This window comes from Epargyreus clarus, unplaced genomic scaffold (genome assembly GCF_041222505.1).
Source record: "Epargyreus clarus isolate Ecla_fem2 unplaced genomic scaffold, WU_Ecla_fem_2.2 ptg000019l, whole genome shotgun sequence".
In the NCBI taxonomy this organism is placed as follows: domain Eukaryota; kingdom Metazoa; phylum Arthropoda; class Insecta; order Lepidoptera; family Hesperiidae; genus Epargyreus; species Epargyreus clarus.
This window is the reverse complement of record NW_027332227.1, coordinates 15,307,444-15,334,328: the sequence shown is the minus strand read 5'-3', so window position 1 is coordinate 15,334,328 and position 26,885 is coordinate 15,307,444. Positions and strand designations below refer to the sequence as shown.

Below are 26,885 nucleotides of genomic sequence, written 5' to 3'. Positions count from 1 at the left end.
ACTACTTGAATCCTTACCTATTTATGTAACAATCACTATCAAAGTTTATTTTAAAAATGCAACGCTTTTCGCGCTTTTCATAAAAATAAAATCCTATATCTACCTGCATGCTCTATTCCATTTTCCCTTTATGAAAAAAGCCTGGCTGGCAAAACAAACCGAAATTGGAACAGCACGTTTCAAATTGCAAATGCCAGTTCCGTAAAACAAATACTAAGTTCGTACAGTATTGAAGCCCAGACATTTTTGTCAGTTTTCCCGTTCAATTTTCATTTGAATATTGTATTGCATGTAGAGGTGTAGAGGTGTGAGGTATATCGCCGTGGCTGAACAGGGTTAGTCTTTGCCGCGACATCGCGAAGATAACGCGACCTGTCATTTTACGCGCGCTTTTCCGATCGTTTTTTTTAGTTCTGTACGCGCCCTTATATTATACGTTAATTTTTAAATTTGTGTTGTTTTTGAAGACTAAAGATACGTAAGTAATTTTTTTTATATGCTATGTACTCATATAATTATAAGTTTATATTTATATTATACTTTTCAGGAATTTACGAGATAAAAAAATAAACTTTCATGGCATTTATTTTAAACATTTATTTTAAGAAGTAGGGAGCAAGTAACGTAAACTGTAATGTAAAATTTTATACAAAATAGACTTTTAATATTGAAGTGTCTTTAAAATAAAACTGTTATAACAATCATCCATTACTTAAACCTCGATTCAACAATTCCCGCCAAGCGCCATTAATTGAGATGAGAGATAAAAAACAATTAGTGAAATTCTTGAATTGAATTTCGACAAAAAGTATCTCGTTCTGATTTCAATACGTTCTACATTGATGGGATCAATTCGACTGTAGAATAATTGATAATAATCAATCGGTTCCAGTATACGGTAGAATTTAAATGAAGACAAGATAATCGATGTTTTATCAAAAATGGATTATTATCGAAAAAGTAACGAAAATAATTGAGTGTCTTTTATATGCTTTTTCTAAAATAAAAATAAAAAACTCCGTTAACTGCGTATGTTACAGTAATTAGCGGGTGAGGTCTCCAATGATTAGGGTGATTTATACGACAATTAAACTAAGCGTGTTTTGACGTATGTTGATGGTTTGTCCGTTTTGTTATCCGTCCGTAGTATTATTATTTGTTTCATTTTGAAATGACATAGCAGTTTATTGAAGATTTACGAATTATTTGTGTGCGTGGTCACATAGATCAGTATCATGATCAACCAATTTCTTTCGCACTGATGGGAATATTGCTTAAATGATAATTATCATACACGTTTTAGAATGATCTATGAAAGTCTATCGATCCGCATTTTTCAGTTAAATACTACATTTTGCTGCCCTATGTCCACATATAGGGCAGTAAAATTGCCACCCTGCCACCAATGTGACCACGATTTATTAGTTATGTAGGTACATATTGATGTGTTTTTCTTGTCTGTGTCCATCAGGCTTCGATTTAAATAGTCTCCCGTGTTGCGCGATTTCACTCGCATTTTTCGATTTGCACGCTAGAACCGGAGATACGGTTGATACGCGACAAAGCCTTCTAGAAATGGGTAAAAATGTATATCGTACATGCAAATATACGAGGTATTGAAAATAAAAGCTTAATTTCCTAGGCTTCGTAATCATATTTGGAACCAATCATAAGTAGGATTGCTGTAGTATTTAGGCTTGACAACATTATGTCTATGAGCGGCAGTGACTCCATAACATCAGGTGGCCGTGGACTGCAGGCTAGTTTAGTATTTTAATTGCATAATAAAACAAAGTAATTATGTAAGTCCTGCATAACCTTGCACCTTTTAGACTATTTACTTAGCCATTGACGATACATAGTTAAGTAAATAGTTAAAGTAACAAGTGGGAAGTGTCAATTGTCACTGTTTACAATGTGATCAATAAATACGCCTTTTGTAACATAATTTATGTCTGCCCTAAGTAACATATGCACAAATAATTATGCAACGATGAAGTCATTGCGATAATAGGGGTTTTATCTTCATAAAGATTAGATACATTTGTTTTTCATTTTTGTATAATTTTGTAAATAAGTTATTTTATATTTATAGTTTGATTTTCTGTAAATTTAATTATAATTGTAAATATTTTTCAGTTAATAAATTTTGTTACTTTGATGACCTTCGTCTGATACGATGAGGGTTTTATCGCCAGCCAGCTAGACATCTAAATGTCGGATTATTTCATTTTTTCCGGAACATGTTGCTTATGCACTCGTCTGGGTGTATCTATGTTGGTACCACCTCACGACGTAGCCAATGATAAGGCTATCAGTATATAATAAAAGATGCCGTAAGAGACTAGGTACCTACTACCTACTTCGTTTCCCCTCATCGGAAATCCGATACAAATCTAGGCTTCGTAGGTAACCTGTTAAGAACTTCAGTGCTATCTACTCCTTTTATAAAACTACAAGTACAGTACCCTCGAAAGGTAATGTCTAATAATAGTAAAACTGTAACAGTCATTAAATCCTGAGGGAGTTACCCTTTGTTGCCAAAAAATCTGATAAAAAAGTAAATAATGTGCCAACAGTAAACAAGTTTAGTATTGCAGTATACGGACGACTTAGACAATGACAGTCATTGGACGTAAAAAGACGACATAAATCTTAAGTAACGCTAAATAACATGTAAACAAGATACGTTTACGCCGTTTACGTGTAAATCGAACTTAAACAGGATATTACTATTTTGTAATGGATAGTTTTTGATTTCAAGGTAAGAATGATAGATATGTATATTTGGAATAAATTTCTGTATAGTCAGTATCAAATCTGTTACAATTGATTTAGCTCTTCCATCGCTATTAAACGTAGTGCCTACATATAAACTATCAGCCTGCCAGAATAAAAATAACTGAATTTTATGGAGCCAGTAAGCTGCAGGATTTAGAAATTGGGAGTTATTTTAAAGTTAGGTTCTTGCTTTGATATATGTATGTCGGAGTGGTCACCTGTGACGTCATAAAATGGGTACTTCAGAACACAAGCTACACCTAAAGCACTTGGTGGAGCTTCGACAGAGTCTCGGTGCGGCGGTCGTAAGGGGCGAACGCATACAGAAAGACTTGGGAACTGACGAGTGAAGTTGACTTGCGCGCACCGAGGAACTGTCTCCGTTTTGATAGTGTCCATTTAGTTGTAGTTCGATTAATTAGAGTATTCTCAGTATAGTGATTTAGGGACTGTGTAAAGTATTACCAGTGATTGGGTTAAGAGACATAAGCTAGTGATAAGAATATCGGCGACTGTATTCCTACCTGTACCTGTATCATAATTATCCTGACAAATATGAAGTAACAAAGATGTCGGTTCGGGAACACATACAAAAATCAACTAATTCGGCCATCCTGTTCCGACATGTATAATGAATTATGTTTTGAAATTTGTCTACTTTTTTATTTGTCTGTATAAATACGGTACGTACATATTATGTTCATGATGAGTTAGGGACGTCTTAAGGTCAATTTATGTATATACACTTCTTATTAACAACATCAACAAAACATGTCATTTATATCAACAAAACATGTCATTTATATCAACAAAACATGTCATAGTATGTCCTTATGTGATACGAAACTTCAAATTTATTCTGAATAAAAATAAAAGATGATATCGACTACTTACGATATCATCTTTTATTTTTATTCAGAATAAATTTGAAGTTTCGTATCACATAAGGACATACTTGCAATTAATGGTTTTTGTATTTAATGGCAGGTCATTAAAAAACAAAGTCGGCAATTACAAGTGTTGATCGTTAACCCATTAGTATTCCACAGACTCAGAAGTCTTCTTCTGGAATTATAGCCTAAGTTGTCAACTTAGACCATAGTGCCATTCCATAGAGGTATACCATTGCAAATATTGCGATTGTATCGTAAGTGTCATTTATATATTTTTACCCGGATATCAACTGTGGTTTAATTATCGTCGGGTCAGTCCTCGATATTAAACACATCGTATTTCGTGCACTAAGGTGAAGGTTTCTTTGCTCTCGATTTAATATGCAAAAATGTGAACATAATTATGTAAATATTTGCCTCCCTAGACATGTAAAAAATTGGACTACTTGATGACAAGCGGTAACCGCTGCCATGTCTGTAATGAAATTAAAATAGAATTAGAGTCTAACGTCGACCACATAATATGAGTTGTTACTGTTAGTGTTATAGCTGAGGACTAAGTTACGGTTGAGGTCACTTAGCGTAATAATCTCTTCCTTGCTACACACCACAAAGAAGACAGTAACCCTTAAAACTACTAATATAGGTACACATAATAGATAAAAGTTTATAATGGTTTGAGAGAATCTCAGTCGACAAGACATTATGCAAAATGGAGGAGAACTCAACTAGTGCAAAGTGCCCCATCAATCTATATGCAGCAACAAATCAAAGGAAACATGTTTCTCAACAGCTGCAGAGTATGTTAACCCAAATAGGTGCACTTTAGCGATCAGCGACAGTGAAAGTCCTTGCAGATGTAACTGCAAGTCATAGGGCCAATTTATACGCTCACTGACACAATATGATTGGCAACAATATTGTGTAATAATTCGAATATTTCAAAACTTTCACTGCGAAGAATCGTCATCATTATTATCGATCCATCTGAATTATTGTCGAACAATGTGAGAAACAAACGACAAATATAAAGGTCATATTCCTTCACACTGGGATGATTTCCTCTGAGATGTGATGCGTTGAATAATGTTGACATTTTCCGATACTACTTTCATTCTGCCTAATGGTTTTTGATAAAATCATAAAACCATATATTCCAAGACATTGATAGAGAAATTAGTCAAAATATACAGTAGCCACAACATTATTTAAATTTATCTTATTTCTCATTTATTTACACAAAATATTTTTAATAATTTAACGAAGACAATATTAATTTGTCATACAAAAAAATACCTCAAATGAGAGCAATAAAAACGCGAAAGTTACACTATGTATAGCTCGCGCCAAACTGCTAGTCCGCTCTGAAGTTGTTGCGAGCAGGTGTAGTCATTCAATTTACTATGGCGACGCGATTAATTTCTATATTCAGAGCGGACTTGCTGTTTACGCGGACTATACCTACATATGGGATGGGATATTTATTGCAAATATTCCCACGACGAGTTGACGTGTCTGATTAAATCGAATTGAGTGCTAGTGAAGTGTATATTCAACTGCTTTGGTTCGCGTCGTTCATATTATATTTGAATTACAAATTTACAATCCACTATTGACGACGAATTATACTAACAATGACGATTTTTTGCGTGTCTTCTTAAATAAATAGAGCCAATAATAATATATATCTAAGGGCAAGTAAATTCAACCAAGAATAATTAATAAAGTTCGTTGCATATTTATTTCGCAGAATAACTAATGGCACAGCTTTTTGCATTAATATCCATTACGATGTATATTTTAATGTAAAAAAAGTTTGTTTTTACTGCTCCTACAAGACAGCCTTAATAAATTTATATCTTTGTGCAGGTACTAAGGTACACAAAGATAATGATACTGTCATATCCATTTTGCTCTACAATTTTCTTGGACGAATAGTACAACTTGTAAGTTATTGTTGCTAGAAATAAAATGTTATCATTTGTATTTGATAAACGTGTATATTGGTCGATTAACGAAAACTTTTTTTTTTGTATTTAAGGTCATGCATTTTGCATATCTACTAGAAAATATTGATAAAATTGCAGTAACTTACTCCACCTTCGCAATTGCGTATATCATTCCTGAATTCCTTTACCCATTTTTATTTTGAATCTAAAAGTGTTTGTGTCGTGGCATGTGTATTCGTCGGAGACAGCAAAGATTTGAAATATAGCGTCTATGTTGGTTTTCGTCGATATAAAGTGCAGTGGCTGGCGGCGAGTGCCTTTATAATGTATTTTCCAATTTCATCCAGACAGTGCGGTCAATGTCACTGACACGTGAGAGCGTCTCCTTTGAAGCGGTTTCATATTTTATCAGACTCCATTTCATCTATATTTGAAAACAATACAATCGTAAATCATCCGGTTGTGCACCGTTTTGGGGTTTTGTACAACCTATAAAAACCTTCACTCTTTTTGCACTACACCATATATATCATGGACTTTCTTATTATAATGCATTATATATAGATAGGATTTACATAGGGCACAAACAAAGGCAAATCAATTTATCCTGCACACAGCAACGCTTCTATGACTTACCTTCAGATAGCACAATTTTTCACTGTTCGTTTGCTATTTAAATTTCGTTAATATATCACACGAACTGTGAAAACATACATACTTTAATAGATAACATAAAGGTATGATAGAACTTAAAGTATAATAAACATATCTACTTTAATTAAAGTCTCTATCGACATTGTAATGTTCGTCTAAGTCTACGACGTCACATAATCGTAGATACGCTACGAACACTGCTCGACTTCGTAGACAAAATAAACGTAGTACTACGAGCATTTCGTTCTACGGGAAAGGTTAACGAACTTTAGTAGACAACGTGTAGAAACGAATTTAGTGTTTTCCAGTAGGTAATAGTTATTTCAGCGGACTTGAAAATGGATGTTTTCGCATTGTTACCTACTCGTAAATATCTATGCGAATTTGCGGGTTCTCCTTCTTTTGTATGTATTCGCTTTTACAAATTTTGGAAATAAAAAAATATATAATCCAGGTCGACTGCCATAGGTGATTTGAGGTATGTCGGGACCTGCTTAGTACATTTTGGCTTTATGTCCATATATTTATTGTATTTTCTCGTATCTGTGGTTCGTGACGGCTGACAACCGTACATGCCTTATAATCCTTTCATGCTTCTGGGAATATATTTTATTTATATGATTGTATTAGACGAGCGTGTTGTCCATCTATAAGCGCTCACTACTGTCTATGGACATGAAATCAACCATATAGAAAATTAGGGTATCTGAGGTCAGCGACAGATATTGGTACCCTGAGGATAATTATTTTTCAATATAGAAGTAGGAGACGAGCTAACAGTCCACGTGGTAAGCGGCTACTGCCGCCAAGTACATTTGTAATCAACCCCAGATGGAATTAGATATTCCTACCTGAGGTCGGCCACAGATGCGCCGTTACCCCTGAAGACTAAACTGGAACACCTTGAAAAAGTATGTCTCCCGTACCACACCCCTCAAACGAGAACACACCAGCGCTAAACACTGCTGGCAGAAATAGGTGTGACGGTGGTGCCGCGGGAGTTTGCCTCGTGTAAAGGTCTTGCCATACCTTCCTAAAACTTATCTGTTGGTGTCACCGCGATCGCACCACGAAGCGATTTACAACCCTTAAACTCTGGCCTTTAACCACTAAACAGCCCTCTCATTAGGAACGTACAATACTTGTCAAGGCTGTTAGCTCTGCTCCCTTGGGAAATTTACGGCTTGTAATTAAATATTTGTTTTGTTATACAACTATACCTAAATGGAGATAACAATTACTTAAATAGGTAACATTCTGAAAGCAATGGGGTCTGTCACTACTTCAGATTTTATTTTCGTCGCAATATCTACCCATTACTGACCCAATTTGGAGATTTGGTATCGTATTAAGTTCTTCTTCTTCGTCGTTTCTTCATTTCTAAAGGTCGTGCTCGTTCTGGTAAGCCTCCGTGGATGATCTGTCGAGCTGCTTCCATGCTACCCTGTCTTCACCTTGTCTGAGAGCAGTTGTAACTGGAAGTATTAAGTTAAGTAGGTACAGTAACGTATTAAGTAAAGTTAATTGTACCTACTTACAATTAACTCTATACTCAAACATAACCACAAATAATATTGAAATATACTGCCTGTAGGCGAAGCGTAGTTGAATTTATATAATTGTTTATTCCCTTTTATGTTATCTGTATTGTTTTATATTTCATCTGTGTTTTGTGATTTTCTTATAATAGTTATGAGTTGTCAAAAGAGCCTTGTAATGATATATTTGGAGTCGCTAATACATTTCCTTAAATATTGCTTTCTAATCTTCTGGTTATAACCCAAGCATCGTTTGGTCCACAACAGTGCCTATACTTTTTATATAATTAGTTGAAACGAAAAGTGTTTTTAACATAGAAATAGTAAACAAACATGTAGTTCGCCTGGTGCTATGTGGCTACTATCGTACTTGGACATTTTTAATCATGGCCTCATGATTTGATTCCTACTTGAGGTTGGCCACCGATGCGCCACCAACCCTAAAGATTAAGCTAGTGACCTACTACCATCTTTTAAAAACATTATAGTTCAGGAAAGTTTTATTTCCTTCTTAAAACAGTAAAATATTCCGTCATACAGAGTTAAACAAACTTAAACCCTTATTGATTTTTCGCTTATCCATTGTCTAAAACCAACGGAAATTGTCATATTTTCCTTAAGAACTTAAATTTCCTGCAAAAAAAGTAAAAGTATGATTAAAATAATATTTTGTTAAGAGATGTTAATAACCCCCCTAGTACGCCTCGGCAAAGTATATCTCTCTTACTACTCCCTACAGCAGTGTTTATCACTATTGTTTTAGGCAGAAATAAGTATATTTTTATATGAGCATAATTTTTATAAGTCCTCATATTTTATTTTGTAGAATACAGTGAAAAACTTGTGTGGTCATCTTTCCACTTAAATAATGTTAGCCGTGCTCCAGTTGCCTCAGTGGGGAGGTACGAATTAATTTTAAAGGTTAATCTCAAATTCGGAAACTGGTTAGGTTTTTGTACTCCCAATTTATGAAACCGCTAAAAAGTTGTGAAATTTTTGACGAGTTTAACAAGGCTTCAAATGTCATCGTTTTATATAATAGAAGTAGAAGTAGAATGTAGTGTGTGTGCAAATACCGATATTAATCGACCGATACTCAAAAAACTGAACCGCAATTGCCCTCCTCTTTGCAATTCTTTCTAACTCTGCGGCTTCTTCTTTTAGATTCTTTGCAATGAATCCGGATCTGTACTCTAGTACGTCAAAAGATATTTGTAAGTATGTAAGTATATATGTATTACGCAACACATTAAAAAAGTGTCAACTAGCCTATTATTTATTACAGGCGCGAACAAACAACAAAGCTATAGCTAAGCTCATACTTACACAACATTGCAGCTTAGCCCTCAGGATTAGCGACTCATCTGTAGCTGAACTTAAACAGAATTGCATTTCTATACCAATACGTTATCCATTTTATATAAAAATAAACATGCAATCCACCTGACGCTTGCCTGTGACGTTCCTGCTAAGTGCTATACCTAGACATCTGTCTGCTTCTGCTTTAAAAAAGAGAAGCTCTACTGACCCAAAATAATAAGTTGAAATCCTTCGTACAAGTGCCTCTAACTATACTAAGTGCCTTAGTGCAAATCTCTTCAAGACAATTAATTCAATACAGAGTAGCTCTGTTATAATATAATACATGCTAGAATAACCTATAAAATACGAATGTACATACAAAATTGGTTGCTGCTATCGCGTACAAAGATAAAGCAAAAAGTGCTCCAAAATGCGATTATCTAGCGCTCCAATTTGCATTAGTGGGAGCAGCGTAATTAAGTTGGAGCTAGCACGATATGCCCCAAGCGATCGGTGTTACGACATTATGCCGAACTACCATACTACTGCTACTAGTAGTTTATTTTGTATTTCATGGAAGCAGTAATGAATTTCAGACAGTAGGAGAGAGCGTTTTCACTGAGAGATATATAAAGTAGCTAGTGAGCAAGTACGATGTTCTATATAATACTTAGCTACACGGGTGGCGATCCTTGGCTCTCATCCGAGCATACAATAACATAACACGACTGTTAGAGGCAATGAGAGTAAAGCCATCCTTTCGATGGATTTTGAAACACATGCATGACTTTGCTACCTTGCAGGCATCTGGCGAAAACTCAATCTAAGTGCCTTATCAAACTCTTGAAAGTTGACACCGGAAAATTCCACTCCTAACTACATATTATAACCTCCTGGTTATTATAACAGTTCCTGCTGCAACTGTTGGGCTGCTTGACGTTTCCATGCGTCAGTACCATCGCTACACCTATATTTCTGTCTTATAGAAATCGTATACCAAATAGTAAGTACTAAAGAGTATAGTCCGCGTAAAACTTCTAGTCCGCTCTGAATATAGAAATGAATCCCGTCGCCATAGGAAATTGTATGAATACACCTGCTCGCAACAACTTCAGAGCGGATTAGCAGATTGGCGCGGACTATACATAGTATCTAAATTTATTATAGCAACTGCAGCAGTGTAGAACTGTTGTGTATATATCATATGTGTTACAGTTACAGAGTTATATTGGATTCTGTACAATCGTTCATGGGCGACAAAGACCACCTACCATCAAATGGATTGCATTTTCTTTGCCTTACTACTCCTATTATATAAAAAAAATGAATATATACCCACTCGTATCTACAGTTTGCCGCGTTTCATGTACATACAGCTAAATGTGTAATTAATTTTCGTTTTCACTATTGCAATTAATAGTCTTAACACTCGAACTATTATACTGGCCAATGCCATATACCTATAGCCGGTTTCTCCGCATTCAATAATATTAATTAAATGCACGCAGCAATTATTCGATAACAGCTATGTTATGTAAGTACTTCCCGGTATTTAATAGGGCATGCTTAAGTGATCTTTTAAATGAATTCGAAGTGGCATATGGCGTACATACGATACGTTTTTTTGATGGTCAATGGTCACGGTCAATCCTAGACATCAATAATTAAATTGGTCGTAGGAACTTTATAGGGAATTTTATGCTGGGGTAGTCTACTTCTAGCTACCTGAACTTGATGATATACACGCTGCCCCAGGGCCCTTAAGAGTTATTGGGTAATTTAAGTTGCCTCATATTTTACAATTTGTGCATGATTTTTTTTTTATTCTTGATATTTTTTTATGTTGGAGAGCTAATTGTTTTGTGGTGCCGGCATATCGTAAAACCAAGTGATACCATGCGTGCTAGGTATTAGCAAATGTTTTCATGTTCAGTTAGTATATCCTGATGTAGGATAATGAGTATGGATAGCGTAATGGGCTTTTGATATGTTTAATAAATTTATAGTTATATAAAAACAAAAAACAATAACCGATGTATCTCTGCCAATGATATCATAAATGAGGAAGGAAACAAGTGTCAATGTATGAATGCATTGAAACGACAGACACGTTCGCATTTACCCGTGGCCGTGACCTCCGGGACATCAACTCTGGTAAACGTGTACTACGCTAATTAAATGACAACTGAAGGCTAATTAATGAACCCTTCGTGGTTCAACTCTGGAGGCACCACTGCGGTACTTAAGTTGAACTTATAACAGTAGTGTGAAGCGATGATGTATTCCGGTTTTAAGACCTTGCTAAGAAAGAAAAACTTATACGAGAGGTGCCAACGTAGTCTTCAAGGGTAGCAACATATTTGTGGCTTGTAATTAATTAGTTAATTAGATTTAGAAGAAGAATGCGCCTGAAATCTACCACACATTAATTGCCTGAGAAGTAATACTAGACGCTTCGCAAAAGGTTCTGTCTTACCTCACCAGAGTAGATTGCTAGCTAGCAAGAGTGTCGCTAAAAGGAAGAGTGTGGGAAGAAGGAAGCTAACGTCAAACAGTTATACCCTTTTTATGAACGAACAAGTAATATTGCAATAAATGCTTGTAAAAATCATACGTGACAGAACTCCTGTCACTATTTACGCTGTAACTGATACTAGATACGTTTATCCTGTATTTCCCAGACGTGTTAGATCTGTATAAATTGACGGTGACACTGGGAGAACAGGCAAGGACGTAAACGTGATCTATAGCAATGTTTACGCACGTGAGCGTCGCGCGTAATGGAGAGATTACCCTATATGTCATGCCCCCCTGGTACTTACTGACTGTTGATTGTTAGTTTGCATCGAAATTACATTTTAACTGGGGGTTTGTATATCAGAATTTAACTTAAAATGGACTTAACGGACGACTAATAATATGCAGGGTTTCAAATACGGAAAAAGGGGTTAAGTAAATCTATGGCCAAGTTATGCATTTTTAATTCGTTACTTTGTTCACACATATTATTATATATTTTGCTATTTGTCTATAGTTGTAAAAATGTAAAAATCAATAGTATAAAGAATGGTAGAACCCACAGGTGCAACCACTATCTCTCTTCACATCTTCTTTAGGTATGTTTTAATATTTTCTCGTTGTCTTTATTTTCAATAGTTATCTGTCATCAGTTTCTTCTTTTTTCCGTATCCTGTATTTTCTAAATTTATTCTTCATTTATCAACGCCTCCCAACTCCAACGTGTGTGGTGCACACTACACATAGTTAAATAACTAATATTAGATACTATACGTATCACCGCCGGCATGGAACCTGGGTTGCAACTCATCCATTATCGACTTTTATTAGCCGTCAAAAAGCAAAAGAAAGTAAACTTCGATAGGTAATTGATGGATCGTGGGTGCAACGTAATAAAGAAAATAAAATGTTTGTGGTTCATGAAAATTTGTAAAAGAGTAATATTGATTTATAAACTTTTAAAATCAGTGTTTGAGATTTTTGTCTGAAATGTAAGAGCTTAGTCTGTAACTACCCAAATTTAGTCAGTGTGTTCCTCTGGCGGTGTTAGCCTGTAACTAGGCTACCATCATCTCGTCCCTGTAGTTTCGGGACCAGAATACGACTACGGTCGTAAGAGGCGACTATAAGGGGCTTCTGGGGTCGCGGGTGGCAAGAGTGTGAGCTCGAACCGCCCAGTAAGCGACCCCAGGAAGGGCGGTACGTGTGGCCGCATACCATCGTACACACTAGACGGTTTGCGAGATTTATACTCACTAGGATAGAGCCCGACGGGGCAAGATGCTTAGAGGACTCCGGTTGCGTTGCCTTGGAGATCCCGGAGTCCTCAACGCAGCGTCGAGAACGGTCACCGTTTGGATAGTCCTGTAAGAATCCCACATAACCCCGTGTCGTTCCCACAGCACCGAGCATATTTTGAAGGTTTCCAACTCGTTAACAAAAAAAAGGCCACCACCATCTCATACCACTTAACCATCGTTGCTGCATTCATATTAAACTATGCATTTATTATTAATGCTTTTGATGTGAACTTATTAAATCAGTTAATACTTAAAATTGTAGACGGTATATTTCATTGAATATATTTTACTTGTAAAGTTAACGAAATTGCAAAATCCTGTGCCCTTATGGTACAGGTACAAGGCTCTGCTTACACAAAAGGTCAAAGATCGAAACGCAATTAAATGTGTTTTATGACTAAAGGAAGTATCTGCGCTTTGATAAATCCAAGTCTCGATTTATGTATCTTACGACAGTTTTCTTTTTTGGTCTATCCTTTTTCGTTGAGGATAGATTTGATGATTCAAATTAACAATTATTTATAGAATTAAAAGTAGTGTATGAAATTGTAAGTGCGAGTAATATTACATGTAGTTTTTAAAAAACTGTTTTTACTATGTGTTTATTTGCAATTTATCAAATTATTTTCTATCTATCTCTACTCTACGAGCTAGTTTGTACTCAGTCGGATTTTTTGGGAATATTACAATCAGACAGACAAAAAGGAATGATGTAGCCTACTCTTACAGTCTATCTACCATGATAGCTTAAATTTGCCTTACATTTTCTCCAGGTCCAAATGACGATACATAAGCAACTTCTTTACAGAATACGGAATACTAACGACCACGGCTATCAACGCCCAGTTGAACTTTAAAAATCAAGTAACATTTTCATTTGCGTAACAAAAAAAATGTACCAAGCAGGTCTCCCTAGTGTACACATTAGCATATTTCATTCGTATGATGGCTCCATACTTAACGTAACAGCGAGTGCATCGTTGGAATAATAAAGTGCACTATTGCAATGCTACCTCGCGTTTGGCGCTCTCCCAAAACGTATACAAAATGCACTAAGTGAAACTCTTTGTGCGATGTCAACAGATTTTTAGCATCGCAACTTGGACCTTTGTCACAGACGATTTGAATAAGTGCCGCCGTTTAACCCATTTTCAGGAGTGTAAGTGCTCCGGACAACTCATTTTACACGGGTTTTTTGTTTAAAACTAGTTTCCCTTTTATATCTCACTTACTGGCTATTTGAATGTGGATGCGGAGTTAATTAAGATTGCCAAACCTTATCGTATGTTTTCAAACTGTCCATAGTTTTACCGACGCTAAGCTTTAATGACAACTATCCAATAATAATAGCCGTCGATGGCTTAACTTTGTCCTTTGGCTCTTCCGTAGCACGGAAGCGCACATGAAATTTAGTCACTAGTAGTCTCCCATTAAACTGCTGATCCTGTCCAACGTAGCATAATTTTTTATATCGATAAGTTAAGATTAGAATAAGAATGGAGAACATGAAGTATTTTGCACATCGCGATTTTTGTTGCTTTTTCTATCAGTAGGCGTAGTTAAGTCGGACCATATAGGTTTGTTGCTACACGGAGTACACGGGCACTATTGATACAAAATATATTTATTGGATGATGATGATGATGGAGTTATGCTTTCTTAATTTTGGTTAAGTTATCATAATCTTTCCAAGTTCCTACTTGTCATATTAGAAACTTTAATAATGACGTAATAAAACCTTTTATATTTATAAAAATAAGAGACATTTTAAGTTCATAAAATATAATCTCCCCAAGAGTGGCTTCTGCCAAGTCTTGTCAGAGAAAATAAAGTTTTACAGAACTCCGGGCAAATAGCATTTACACCGAGTTCCTGCCTTCAACGAAGTAATAACCTTATTTTCCTTTTTGTACCAACTTTATTTATTTTTGCGTGGTACGTCAGAGCCGTGGGCGTGATATAAATATAGTTTGTAATCTATTTCTCGCAGTAAATATCGTCCCCATGCAATTTTATGTTCAAAGCCTGCTAAAGGTCTTGTGAGACAAATCTTATTAAGTTATTAATTTTGCAAATAAAATTAGTTTTTTCTTATATTTGTATCTACATATCTGTTATTGTTGGTGGATTCGATTGCAATTGCTCAACTACTTATATGTATATGAGACGCGCCAGCGTGTCAGCTAAGTTCCCAAAAAAACGTTCTAAACAGCACCCTGTATTATATTACACAAATCATTTATATGGTATCTTACTTGATCATAACCATACACGAGATTCTTATTTAATATTTATTATAAACTTGATTTAGAGTGATAATATATCTCTAGCAGAATTATTCCAATTTTTGCATAATTTTGTTACATGAAGTGTCATTTTTGATATTTGATTTGTTGCTAGAGCAAATGACGACTCATACACCATTGAAGCTTATTTCTGTTTTGTACCACTTTTACGTATAACATCTATAAGCAAATAAAATCGTTCAACTGGCAAATCAATAGTTCTCTAGACATAATTCCTTAATTTCCCAGGATGGAAGTTGGCGTGCGACTCATAGGACTGATCCTACGACTCCTCAACTTCCTGCTGGCCCCGGTCTTCTGGCTGCGCTCGCGAGACAGCCGTCGGCTGCCGAAGTTGAAGAACCCCTTGTTGATGAAAAGCGCCACCGATATCGCTGCTGCTATACGGGATGGCGATGTAAGTAACCCAAACTTTCTAACATTGCCAAAGGTATAGTCCGCGCCAAACTTCTAGTCCGCTCTGAAGTTGTTGCACGCAGGAGTAGTCATAGAGCCATATACTCCGTAGGAACAATAAAGTCACAGCAACAGTAAGGGACAGCGGGAAAAAGGCAGCGGCGTTCCACTGATATCTACAATTTGCTGTTGCAACGCTACTCGTTCCTATATTCAGAACGGACTAGAAGTTTGGCGCGGACTCTACAAAACTAGGCCCAGCAACAAACACTTTCTGTTAATAAACACAACACTAACAGGGTTTTGCAAGGTTACGAAATAGTCGGTATATTATTTGATATATAATTAATCAAAGGATAAAGGAAGTTTTACAAATTTAGGCAATTAGAAGGATTATCATGTTTAATTCTGCGTGACGATACAACATATCTCGATGCAACAAAGTTGTTGTTGGAACTCAGGTTCCCAAGAACTATAATTTAGCTTTAGTTATACTTATCGGGCTAAATGTTACTAGTAAATTTATGGGTTACGATATCATAAATTGTGTTCTGAGATAGATTGAAAGTAGGCTCACAGCACATTTTGTCAAATGAAAAATCATACCTTTTTCAATATATTTCTATGCATTTATTTGTATTCGCCGTATCTGCAGGTATTATACATAGATCAAAAGTTTCATGGGCATCTGTTCAAAGCTAAACTTTACACACAAACAGACCGCAACACAGTTTAGATGAACTCGCAGCAACAAGTGTTAAAAGTAGAACAGTGCACCAAACTAATATCCGAACTCATTCAGCCCACGTATGCATATTTATATCTCCGTTTTAAAATTGGATTATGTTGGTCGAGCACTATTCTTTTTTTATTATTTTAGAAGCTTATATTAAGTTGTACTGAATTTATTTCTACCAAACAGTGGTCAAGTTACGCGAGCTATTGAAACAAATTAAAAGATTACCTTCAATAGGTCGCATAGTGACGTCCCCGTAGACACTAGATCAAAATGGTCTGAAAATCTTAATCGGAAACATTAAAAACATTATGTAGAGTATGTAGCATACTTATGAACGTACGTCACAAATTTTGGCGTATTTAATAGAGTGCCTCTATCAATATGTACACGACTAAAAAGAGAAATTTACAAATCATAAACATAAGAAAATGGAACAAAACGACACGACACGTAGGGTAACCTAAATCGTATTGTGTCATAAGCCTCAAAATTCTGAAAATTTTGCAGTATTTAATACCCAACTTCATGGTGTCGAGTTTATCTGTACCTATTTTTGTACCAGATATATGTATGTCTGTACCAAAAAATATCCTCATCACTTTTCCCAAACGCCCAAAAAAAGGTGTATCAACAAGTGTTGACGGCATAATGTATTTAATTTAATCCAACGCCCCAAAAGAAGTTCTCCTATATATTATGGTATTTCAAAAAGTGGCTAATGCGTAGTGTGGTCTATTCAATCTAATTATTCACTTATAGGTCTCAAGTGAGAAAGTGGTACGCGCGTACATCGAAAGGATACAAGAGGTGAACATCTACCTGAACGCCGTAGTGGACGAGCGTTACCGCGCCGCGCTAGAGGACGCTAAAACTGTCGACAGGCAAATCGCTGATGCTCGCCAGGCAGGCACCTTCGACGAATTGGTTGCTGACAAGCCGCTGCTCGGTGTACCGTTCACGGTTAAGGAAAGCTGTTCTGTTGCTGGTGAGAATTTTTTATAAGACTGAAGTTGGGAATGAGCTTGCAGTTCACTTGATGTCAAGTTGGCATTGTCATCTATAAAACGCTTTCTACACTCACAGCCCCACACTAGGATTCCCTGTATCGTGGGTCCTATGGACACACACACAGACACAAATACACGAACACCCAGACCCAGAAACAGAAATCTAAATTCATCATTTAGAAATCTGTCTGGCCGGGGATATAACGCGGGACCCTCTGCGCGTCAGACCGGCATGGTGACCGCTCCGCCACGCGGCTCGTCAAATCTATCTATAATCTATGGATATCTGGTACTAGTATCATCGATGCGTTACAAGTTCAAAGGACTAAGATGGTTTCATGCAAGTACTGTTTCACTCCAGGAGTAAATATGATGGTCTAATGGTGTTATCCATCCGGTTGAAACATACTGGTTCAGTCACCTTTGAAAAATGACTATTAATGAATTGATACTTGCCTAATTTGATTTAAGCTGACTTAATGATTTATACGATTTAATAAGCTTATATTGAATGGCCGTTTCTGGGCGAAACAGGACAGACTTACAGTAAGTTTGGTTTAAATAATAAACAAGAATTCCACTACCTTTGATTGTATAGTTCGTATTTGAATTCCCGCCAGGGCTATCAAACGCAGTGGGCTGCCTCGAGAACGCGGGCAGTCGCGCTACGACCGACGGCGGGGCGGTTCGCTTGGTGCGGGCCGCGGGCGCGATACCCCTGCTCGTGTCCAACACGCCGGAGCTCTGCCTCGGGTGGGAGACCACTAACCTGCTGCGGGGGACCACTAACAACCCATATGATTTGAATAGGACTCCCGGTGGATCGTCTGGTGGAGAGGTAAGAGTGTGGAATTAATTTTGAATCGGTCAGTGGTTAGTGTAAACCGTAATAGAGTTTTAGGTATTAGAAGGAATGGGTTAAGTTTTTTTGCAATTGCATGTCCATAGAATACTGTATTACCGCCTCACATCTGTAGTCAATTATGTATGAACGATTACTACACTTACTACTTACAACATCCTTCATGCTAGAACGAAAATTATAAAACAGAGATAGCTGCGGCTGTGGTGACTCTGCAGTCAAACTACTAGAGTTTCACTGCCTCTAAGTCGTCATTTTTGCCCAGAAAAGGTCGAAACTCCCCTTATTTCAACAGGTCTAAACCATCATCCAATTTGTCTAAGCCACTTTAATGTAATTTTTAAGTATGTTAACACGTTTTTTTTAGAGCGCATTACTGGCGAGCGGAGCTTCGTGCTTCAGCGTAGCGTCCGACATAGCTGGCTCAATCCGTGTGCCCGCCGCCTTCTGCGGCCTGTTTGGACACAAGCCTACGCCAGGTACGTTTAGAAATAAGTTCTGTGTAATTAACTAATTTTATTTATGTAAAGGCATTTTTCCCGTTCTCATATAGATTCAGAAAACCTTAAAGCAAATCTTAATAAAAAAATGGAGTTTATAATAATGAAAATATTTACGAGATTCCATCAAGTCAGCGGAGGCGCATTGACGCCATGTAAACTACTGTAAACTTCGGTTTTGGGAGTTTTAAAATACAATTTGGCGCAACATTAATCATACAATTATGTTTTTGAGTAACTATTGCTCTATATAAAAAAAAAAAAATTGTCTAATGGAAAGCTTTACTTGGACCTGTAATGATATTTTGCTAATTAGAAAAGATGACTTTTCACAAGTGTTTGTCACCAGCGTTAACACGAATTTGCGCCCGTTTTATCATATTTTCCTCGACTTTCCTTAAAATTTCCGCGGATAACATTTGGCATTCCAGTCGAATATTCTCCTTAAGAGCTGCGATTCTGAAGCGTGTTAGCATAAACCCTTGATTTCAAGTAAAAACAGTTATTACAACCACTTTAAGTCAATATCTGGTGCGGCGTTCATGCAGGAGGCATGCATTACTAAAGAGCTGTATCGCAACTGCGCCTAGACAATGTACAAATCCGCTCAATGAGCTCTCACCCTAACAAATCCCCTGGTATCGCAGGCGTAGTGCCGATAGTGGGCCATATACCAACTCTCCGGGACCCGCGCTACGGTTCGCTGTTAGCGGTGGGGCCGCTCACGCGCCACGCGGCCGACCTGCCGCTGCTTCTCGCCGCGTTGACACCGCCGCACTCGCAACACACGCTGAGACTGCAGGACCCCGTCGACGTGAAGGACATCAAGGTTATACGACACACATACACACTGCTGTCTCTTAACATACTGTCCAGTATACACACATGCATACACGTAGGCATATACGCACGCACGTATACACAAGCACGCACGTATACGTACACACACGCACGCACATAATACACGCACACGCATGGACGCACCCTAACACACTCTTTTGTCCATTTCTAATTCGCCCTACATATAGTATTATTCCTCTTGCATCCTCCCAAACCCGCATTTTTTTAGCAATGTATTGTCATGTGACACTCACATTACCGTCGACTTGAAGGACATCAAGGTTGTCAAAAACAGTTATTTTATCACGTTGTCCAATACATACACACACTCGTACAAACACACACACACGCGCGCTCGCGTGCACATAAGCACGCACGCATACACGCACACATACACATATATATGTATACACCATACAGGGAGAAATGTAGAGAAGCATACAAACTTATCCTTTTTCAATATTTTCCAGTACCCCAAAATTTTTCCTCTCACGCCTTCCCTTCTCTGCATTTTTCAAGCAAACTCAATGTCAGGTGATATTCTGTTGTGTAGTCTACATACATTAAAATTACACAATCTTGTTCATCAAGCTGTTTTGTTTCCTCTTCATTTGTGGGCACTTCACTCTCATCTCCATACATTTATACATACCGACTGATTAATACTCGTTACTCACTTTTATTTTTCTTGGCGCATTGCCCTTCTGCCACACACACCAGACAGCCAGACACACACCCATTTTTATCCAAACCACATAATTATACAGTTACTTTCCGTTTTTATCGCTTATACTTATAGTTCCAGCTGAAATTGTTCCAATTTACTATATCAATACAAAAACTTAATAACAATTTGTTAATTTCCAGGTGCATTTCATGCTGGAGTCCAGCAAGTCCCCGGCGCTGCTGCCGGTGGAGCGCCGCATCCGCGAGAGCATCGTGCGCGCCGCCAAGTATCTGCAGAAACAGGGCGCCACGCTCCGCGAGGTGAGGACATTGTGAAGCTCATTTACCTTTTTTGTTAGGGGTAATGTTTTCCGAGATTAAGTATTTGTTTCATTATTTGGTATGCCCTCTAGATGAAATAACTTGACAGATTTTAACATATGAAGTGTCGTTGAAATTGAGGAAATTGAGGCTATATTGAGGAAGTAGTAATATAGGCTGCAAATTTAAGCAGTAATGCTTTTGTGTTTATAATAATTACTAGTCATTTTATATTTCTTATTGAATGTTTTTTTTTAATATTAAAGCAGTAAACTCCCAATTTATGTATTTATATTGCTGATTTTCATTTTCAGGAAAAATTTGAAGATCTTGAAGATTCGGTGGAAATATCAGTTTCAGTGTTCTTCTCGATGAAGGACATCCCTAATATGTTACAAGATCCTACAAATCCAAAGGTATGTTACATAATATTTTAAATACGTTTTTATAGATAACGAAACACCTTGTGAAGTGGTGGTAGTTGTATTGACATTTAAAAAGGGTTCTGTAAGGAACTTAATTTAATAAATAAAAATTGATTTGATTATTCCGATACATAACCGAAGTTGCACTTCTCTTGCAGCAAAATAAAAGTCTAGCGCTAGAAGTGGCCAAGTGTGCGCTGGGCGCCGGGCGGAGGTCCCTGCAAGGGCTGGGCTTCTCCCTCCTGGCGCGCAACCGTCTGTTCATCCCGCGGCCGCGCCGGGAAGCCTACAGGCGGAAGGCGGAGCGGCTTAAAGAACAACTTGTGGTAAGTATTTCATAAAACCGATAGGCTTAAGGAATGAGTTATGGTCGTGGTATAATGTTATTTAATAAGATTTACAAATTCATTGAATAATTTATTGTAAACTCTCATAATTTTTTATTAAGTAACGTTTTATTCAAATTGCATTTAAAATAGTTCTGAGGCTTATGGAATGACTCGCTGGATAGTTCCACTCTATAGGGCTTACAAAGCTCAAGGTATAACTTGCAGTACCCCAATGTGTACATTATAGTTTCAAATTCGTTACAATATTACTTTGTTTGTAGTTATCATAGTGGTATTGTAAACATTACAGAATCTATGTATTTAAAGTTAAGTATGGACTGCCAGCGAACTTTTTTGAATCTCTATAAGTTCAACATACTGCATTTTTTTACTTCTTTAGTCTTCACTGCTTAGGAATCAAAATACCTTTTACACGTAGATTAGTAAAGATACTTCGCCGCCTTTAAATGGAATGAAGCCACAAAAGGCAGATTTGTCAATATTTTTTTGAATTCTTGACAAATAAAAAATATTATTAGAGAAAATTTACGAATAAATAACTAATGCATAATTTACATAAATAAATAAGTATTTCAAATATTTTATGGGATTTTAGCACGGAGACGTAGTAAAACTTTTTTACGCAATTATTTCAATTGTCAAAACTGGTTCCATTCTCTTGTTAAGAGTAAACTTTTCTAATGTATGTTTTTACAATGTAATGTTAATTGAATGGTTATTTATTCAGCGTACCCTGGGCTCGGATGGTGTGCTCCTGTACCCAGTGTTCAGCGGGTTGGCTCATCGCCACGGGCAGGTGTATGTGCGAGCGGCCGGGGTGATGTACAGCATGGTGTTCAATGTCCTGGGCGCGCCCGCCACGGCTGTGCCCGTTGGCTTTTACAACGGACTGCCTATTAGCATACAGGTGAATAGATGTACTTTACGGTTGTGGAAAATTATAAGTAACTTTAACACGCTTTTATTAGCTTGGGTTGTATGTATGTATGTATTAATTTCTACCCACTTTGAACGTTCATTTTAATTAAAAATTTTGATGAATTATATAAAACCAATGACAATACACGATCTTAATCGGGTTGTACCATTATCTTTGTACCATTATCTTTATCAACATCCTCAGGATTAACGATTTTCGAGGCGAGATTTTTCGAGCGCCTTAGAGAAAGTTCATCGCAAAGTTACTAGATTGCAACAATTATTGCTTTTTAGTTTCAATAACTGTTATAGCGTGATTTTTAGTTTTGAAAATAATAATGTTATTTCCCTATAACTCAAATGTTCTGAAACATATCTATAATACCCTCTTGTAGAATGATTTTTAGGATTCGGTACTCAAAGGGTAAATCGAAACCCTCCGCTCTCTGGTCATGTGTCACAGGGCTTTATCTCTTAAACCGTAAAAGATGGACACTTGATTTTTTTTACGGAGGATGCATAATGGTGGTCGCTATAACAACAAATACTAAAAATTAATAAATAAATATAGTTTAAAAAACTAAAAACCATGCTTTTATAATAAAATCAACTAAAAAGTAAAAAATAATTTTCAATCTATAGGAATCAGGAATTAAGGAACAGTAAATAGTATAATTGTGGAAAAAGTGTGGGGTGCTTGTCGAAATCTGATAAATGGAGCTTTGTGGTTCGACTCCGGCGGCACCACCGCCACACCTATTTCTGCCTAATAACAGCAGTGTTAGGCGCTGCTGTGTTCCGATTTGAAGGGTGTGGTAAGGGAGACAGACTTTTCCGAGGCGTTCCAGCTTAGTCCTCAGGGGTAGCGGCGCATCTGTGGCCTACCTCAGGTAGGAATATCTATTCCTATCTGGGGTTGATTACAGATGTCAATGGGCGGCAGTAGTATTTGTACGCTATTTATGGCAGAATGAGCGAAAGTTCTTGATTATAAAACCAATGTATACACATTATTCTACAAATAAAGATTTTTGTACTTACCATCAGGTGGACTGCATGCTCGTCTGCTACTCCTATATTATAAAAAAATTGTAATTATATAATTTATTTATTTTTATCAGGTCATAGCTGCACCCTTTCAGGACAGGCTGTGTCTGGCGGTGGCGCGGGAACTAGAGAAGGGCTTCGGCGGCTGGAAACCACCCAACTGACCGCCAAGTGAAGTTACAAGAGGATTTGTAATTTTAAATATATGTGTGTAAGTTAATTCATGAAAATAATGGAGAAAATTTTAAAAGGTAACGGTTTATATTTTCATTTTCAATGTTTTTTGTTAATTGATATTTATTAATTGTTGTTTTTTTTGGTGGATACATATTAATTAATATCATATGTATTAATATACATTTGGGGCCCTTGAACGTAAATAACATTAAAAATAAATCCAAATAAAGTATGCCCATGCGTAGACGTATCAACATTGTTACTATTTTTTTAGTTCAAAGATCCTTCGAAAGCCTTCTAAAAGTTTTTTCAAGTGTCTGTTTACTAAATACTATATGATACATATAAAATGTGATTTTTTTGTGAAAATGTTTTAAAGTTTATTATCTATATGACATCATAAACACATTCGTGTCCCATTGCTGGGCATGGGTGTTCTTTCAGAATGAGAGAAGTAACGACCATAAACCGTCATGATAGTCAAGTGTGGCTTGCGAGACTTCACACATCTTTCAAGTCTATGTATATACATGTATTATCAGGAATAAGGTTATTATATTTAAATCTATTTAAGAATAAGTTAAATAAATCAGAAATGTATGTCCGTGACATTACTATTATTAATATGTATAACTAAATTATTATTATTAATAAAACTCATGTTGTGACACTTACCTACTTTAAAGTTATAATAATTTGACTGATGATTATTGATAACTACATTATTTATTTATTATTATATTATATTGTTAGCAAAACTAACATTTTGGTGTACTGTTAGTTACCCTAACCTTAAAGCAGAAAGTTGTGACTTCGATTTCAAACTCAGACAATGTGATGAGGATGATGTTTTGTTCTGTCTGAGTATGTAATTGAATGTTTAAGTTTTTATTTTCCAATATATATTTGGGATTAGAGGGCCGCGTATGAGTTGTCACAAGACACTAATTTATAAAATATTGTAAGTGAATTTAAGTAAATGTATTTGATGTATTTAAAGTAATGTCATTTGTCTGTAATAACTTAGGTAATAACTCGGGTAATAACTATCAAAGCTGAAGCGTTCTGGTAATTGTTCTTCGTCAGTCGTAAAATATTATTATTATCGCATCATTAGATTAAAGTAACATTTTCAGTAAATGGGCTATTTTTAAAATCAATTATGCAGTTTATGTACTTGATTTACACTTTTTCAAGCGTATATGTATTATTTTTCGTTTTTACGAATGCACGCCTATAAATCATTTCGATTTAATCAATATTACAAATATTTATACGTTTTATTTTTTTATGTAGAAGATCCTAATACGAGAGATATTCTTATGTCACGAAAATGTTACAGCACACATATCCTGAATAACCGCATCATAGATTTTTCAACATCGCGTATTTATTATTGAAATTTATCATTGACCCTCATTTATTTAAAATATGATCTGATTTAAATATGAGAAATATTCCCACATTAAATTTGAGTGCGAAAAAATATGTAAATTAAAAAGTGATTTTTAAAATATTAAATATATAACTACATGAAATGTTGCTATTAACTCTTCAGATTTTGCTAATTACTAGACTAGATAATAAGCTCAGATAAGTAATACGATTAGAATAAACACACATATTAATAATTGTATTCATAATGTCTGGTTTCCTGTGTAAAATAATTTCTTGTATTTTTCTACTTGCGACTTATTTCGATTCTTTGGTATTATGTATTTATAATGTAGACCTATACACTATTTAGAATGGAACTTTTGTTAAAACACAATTAAATGACGTCCTGTTTAATACCGAGTTTTATTTTTAAAATATACTACTCGACCAAGCCAGCTAGACGAACGGGTGGAATGCGGCCTCCCTCCCCGAGTACCCCATGCCCCGCTCACATCCTAGTACTGTTCGCAGCTAAACTCTCACTGTCACAATTCACAAATAATTTCTGGATTATATTTTGGTTTATTATTTGTTATTGTTATCAGTGTACATACTAATTGTTTCTTTCATATTGATTAAGTTTTGCCCGTGTGTTAACACGGCATCAAAGCGGGGAAAAATAAGACTATTCATAGCGGAGAGCGAACAATAATATTGCGAGTTTTACGTTTTACATTAATTTTTGTACTCATTAGTTTTCGTAACAGTCATTTAAGTATAATTTACTAGACAGAAGTTTATTAAAATTTAAATTTCATATGTATAAAATAACATTTCACTACAAGTTATTATATTTTTGCTAGCGGTACGCACATATCTGGCGAGTGACGTCACGTTTGACATTCGTCTACTTGGCTTGGTCGAGTAGTATGTGGTGTTACCGTCTTATTGCTGCGCACAGGTCTCCTTCCAAAGTAAGGATTTAGGACCTTAGACCCGCGTTTCCCAACCTGTGGTCCGCGAATATATGTATGGGGTCCGCGGTGTTATCTCTGGACCATACATAAATCGCTCATTAAATGCAAAAGGGGTCGTTCAAGTATTACGTAACGCAATTTGGGGGGGAGGGGGGGTCTTATAAAACGTTACGATGCGTTACAGGGGGGGGAGGGGGTCTTCCGTAATACACGTTACGTAACATTTTTTTAATAAAAAAATAGGGAATTAAAACTCCTAAAGCACTTCAGCCGAACTAAGTCCTGAGTATTCTGAGTTAGATTAAATATAGTACAGTATAGCAGTATGTATGCTTTGACTATACTTAAACTAAATTAGAATACTCAGGAGACCTAGTTCGGTTGAACACGCTCTTTGTATAGTCTGGTTGTCATTTTTAATTTGTTCTCGCAAGTTGGCAAATCTTTTCGTTCATATTTCACGGGGAATCCCTAGATTGTATTGTACGTCATTTAATGTTGTTTCCGTTGTCAGTATTCGTTAGTGTTTATAGACAAGTAGAGATGGGTTGTACTAGGTAAATTTGGGACTAGGTATGCCTGTTCCTAATATTTAAAATTACGTGATCCATAAACCTGTTCCACCTAGTCCCATAAAGTCTCATTAGTTAGTACAATTTGGTGTGGACTAGGTACTTATTCTTGGACTAAGAAGCTAGTTCGTTCATGCCTTGCATATTATGTATGTGTATTATTGTGTACATTAAATATGTAAGTAAAAGTATCCCAAGGATAAAAACTACAACATAACTTTAGGGTAAAAATTGACACTTGAGTGTTACGTAACGTTAGGGGGGGGGGGTATAGAAAAACGTTACGGTGCGTTACAAGGGGGGGAGGGGGGGTCAAAAATCTTCAAAAATTGCGTTACGTAATACTTGAACGGCCCCAAAGGGCCGCTTTACTGCTTTTTTCAACCACATACCTGATTGAAAAGGCATTCTCTACTCTTGTTTATACAAAAAAACAAATACAGAAACAGATTACAAGTAGAATCTGATTT

At 36.4% G+C, this 26,885-nt stretch overlaps 1 protein-coding gene across 1 annotated transcript; it reads left to right on the top strand.

The window, feature by feature from the left end:
• The first annotated feature begins 319 nt into the window (after positions 1-319).
• On the top strand, positions 320-25,280 carry LOC140750175 (fatty-acid amide hydrolase 2-A). Its single transcript, XM_073083568.1, has 11 exons — positions 320-478; positions 15,470-15,638; positions 17,136-17,361; positions 18,004-18,221; positions 18,613-18,724; positions 19,393-19,574; positions 20,453-20,572; positions 20,887-20,988; positions 21,156-21,323; positions 22,075-22,254; positions 23,387-25,280. Exons 2-11 carry the CDS (start codon positions 15,471-15,473, stop codon positions 23,474-23,476), a joined length of 1,566 nt encoding a protein of 521 aa, XP_072939669.1. The 5' UTR covers positions 320-478; position 15,470; the 3' UTR covers positions 23,477-25,280.
• Positions 25,281-26,885: the final 1,605 nt, after the last annotated feature.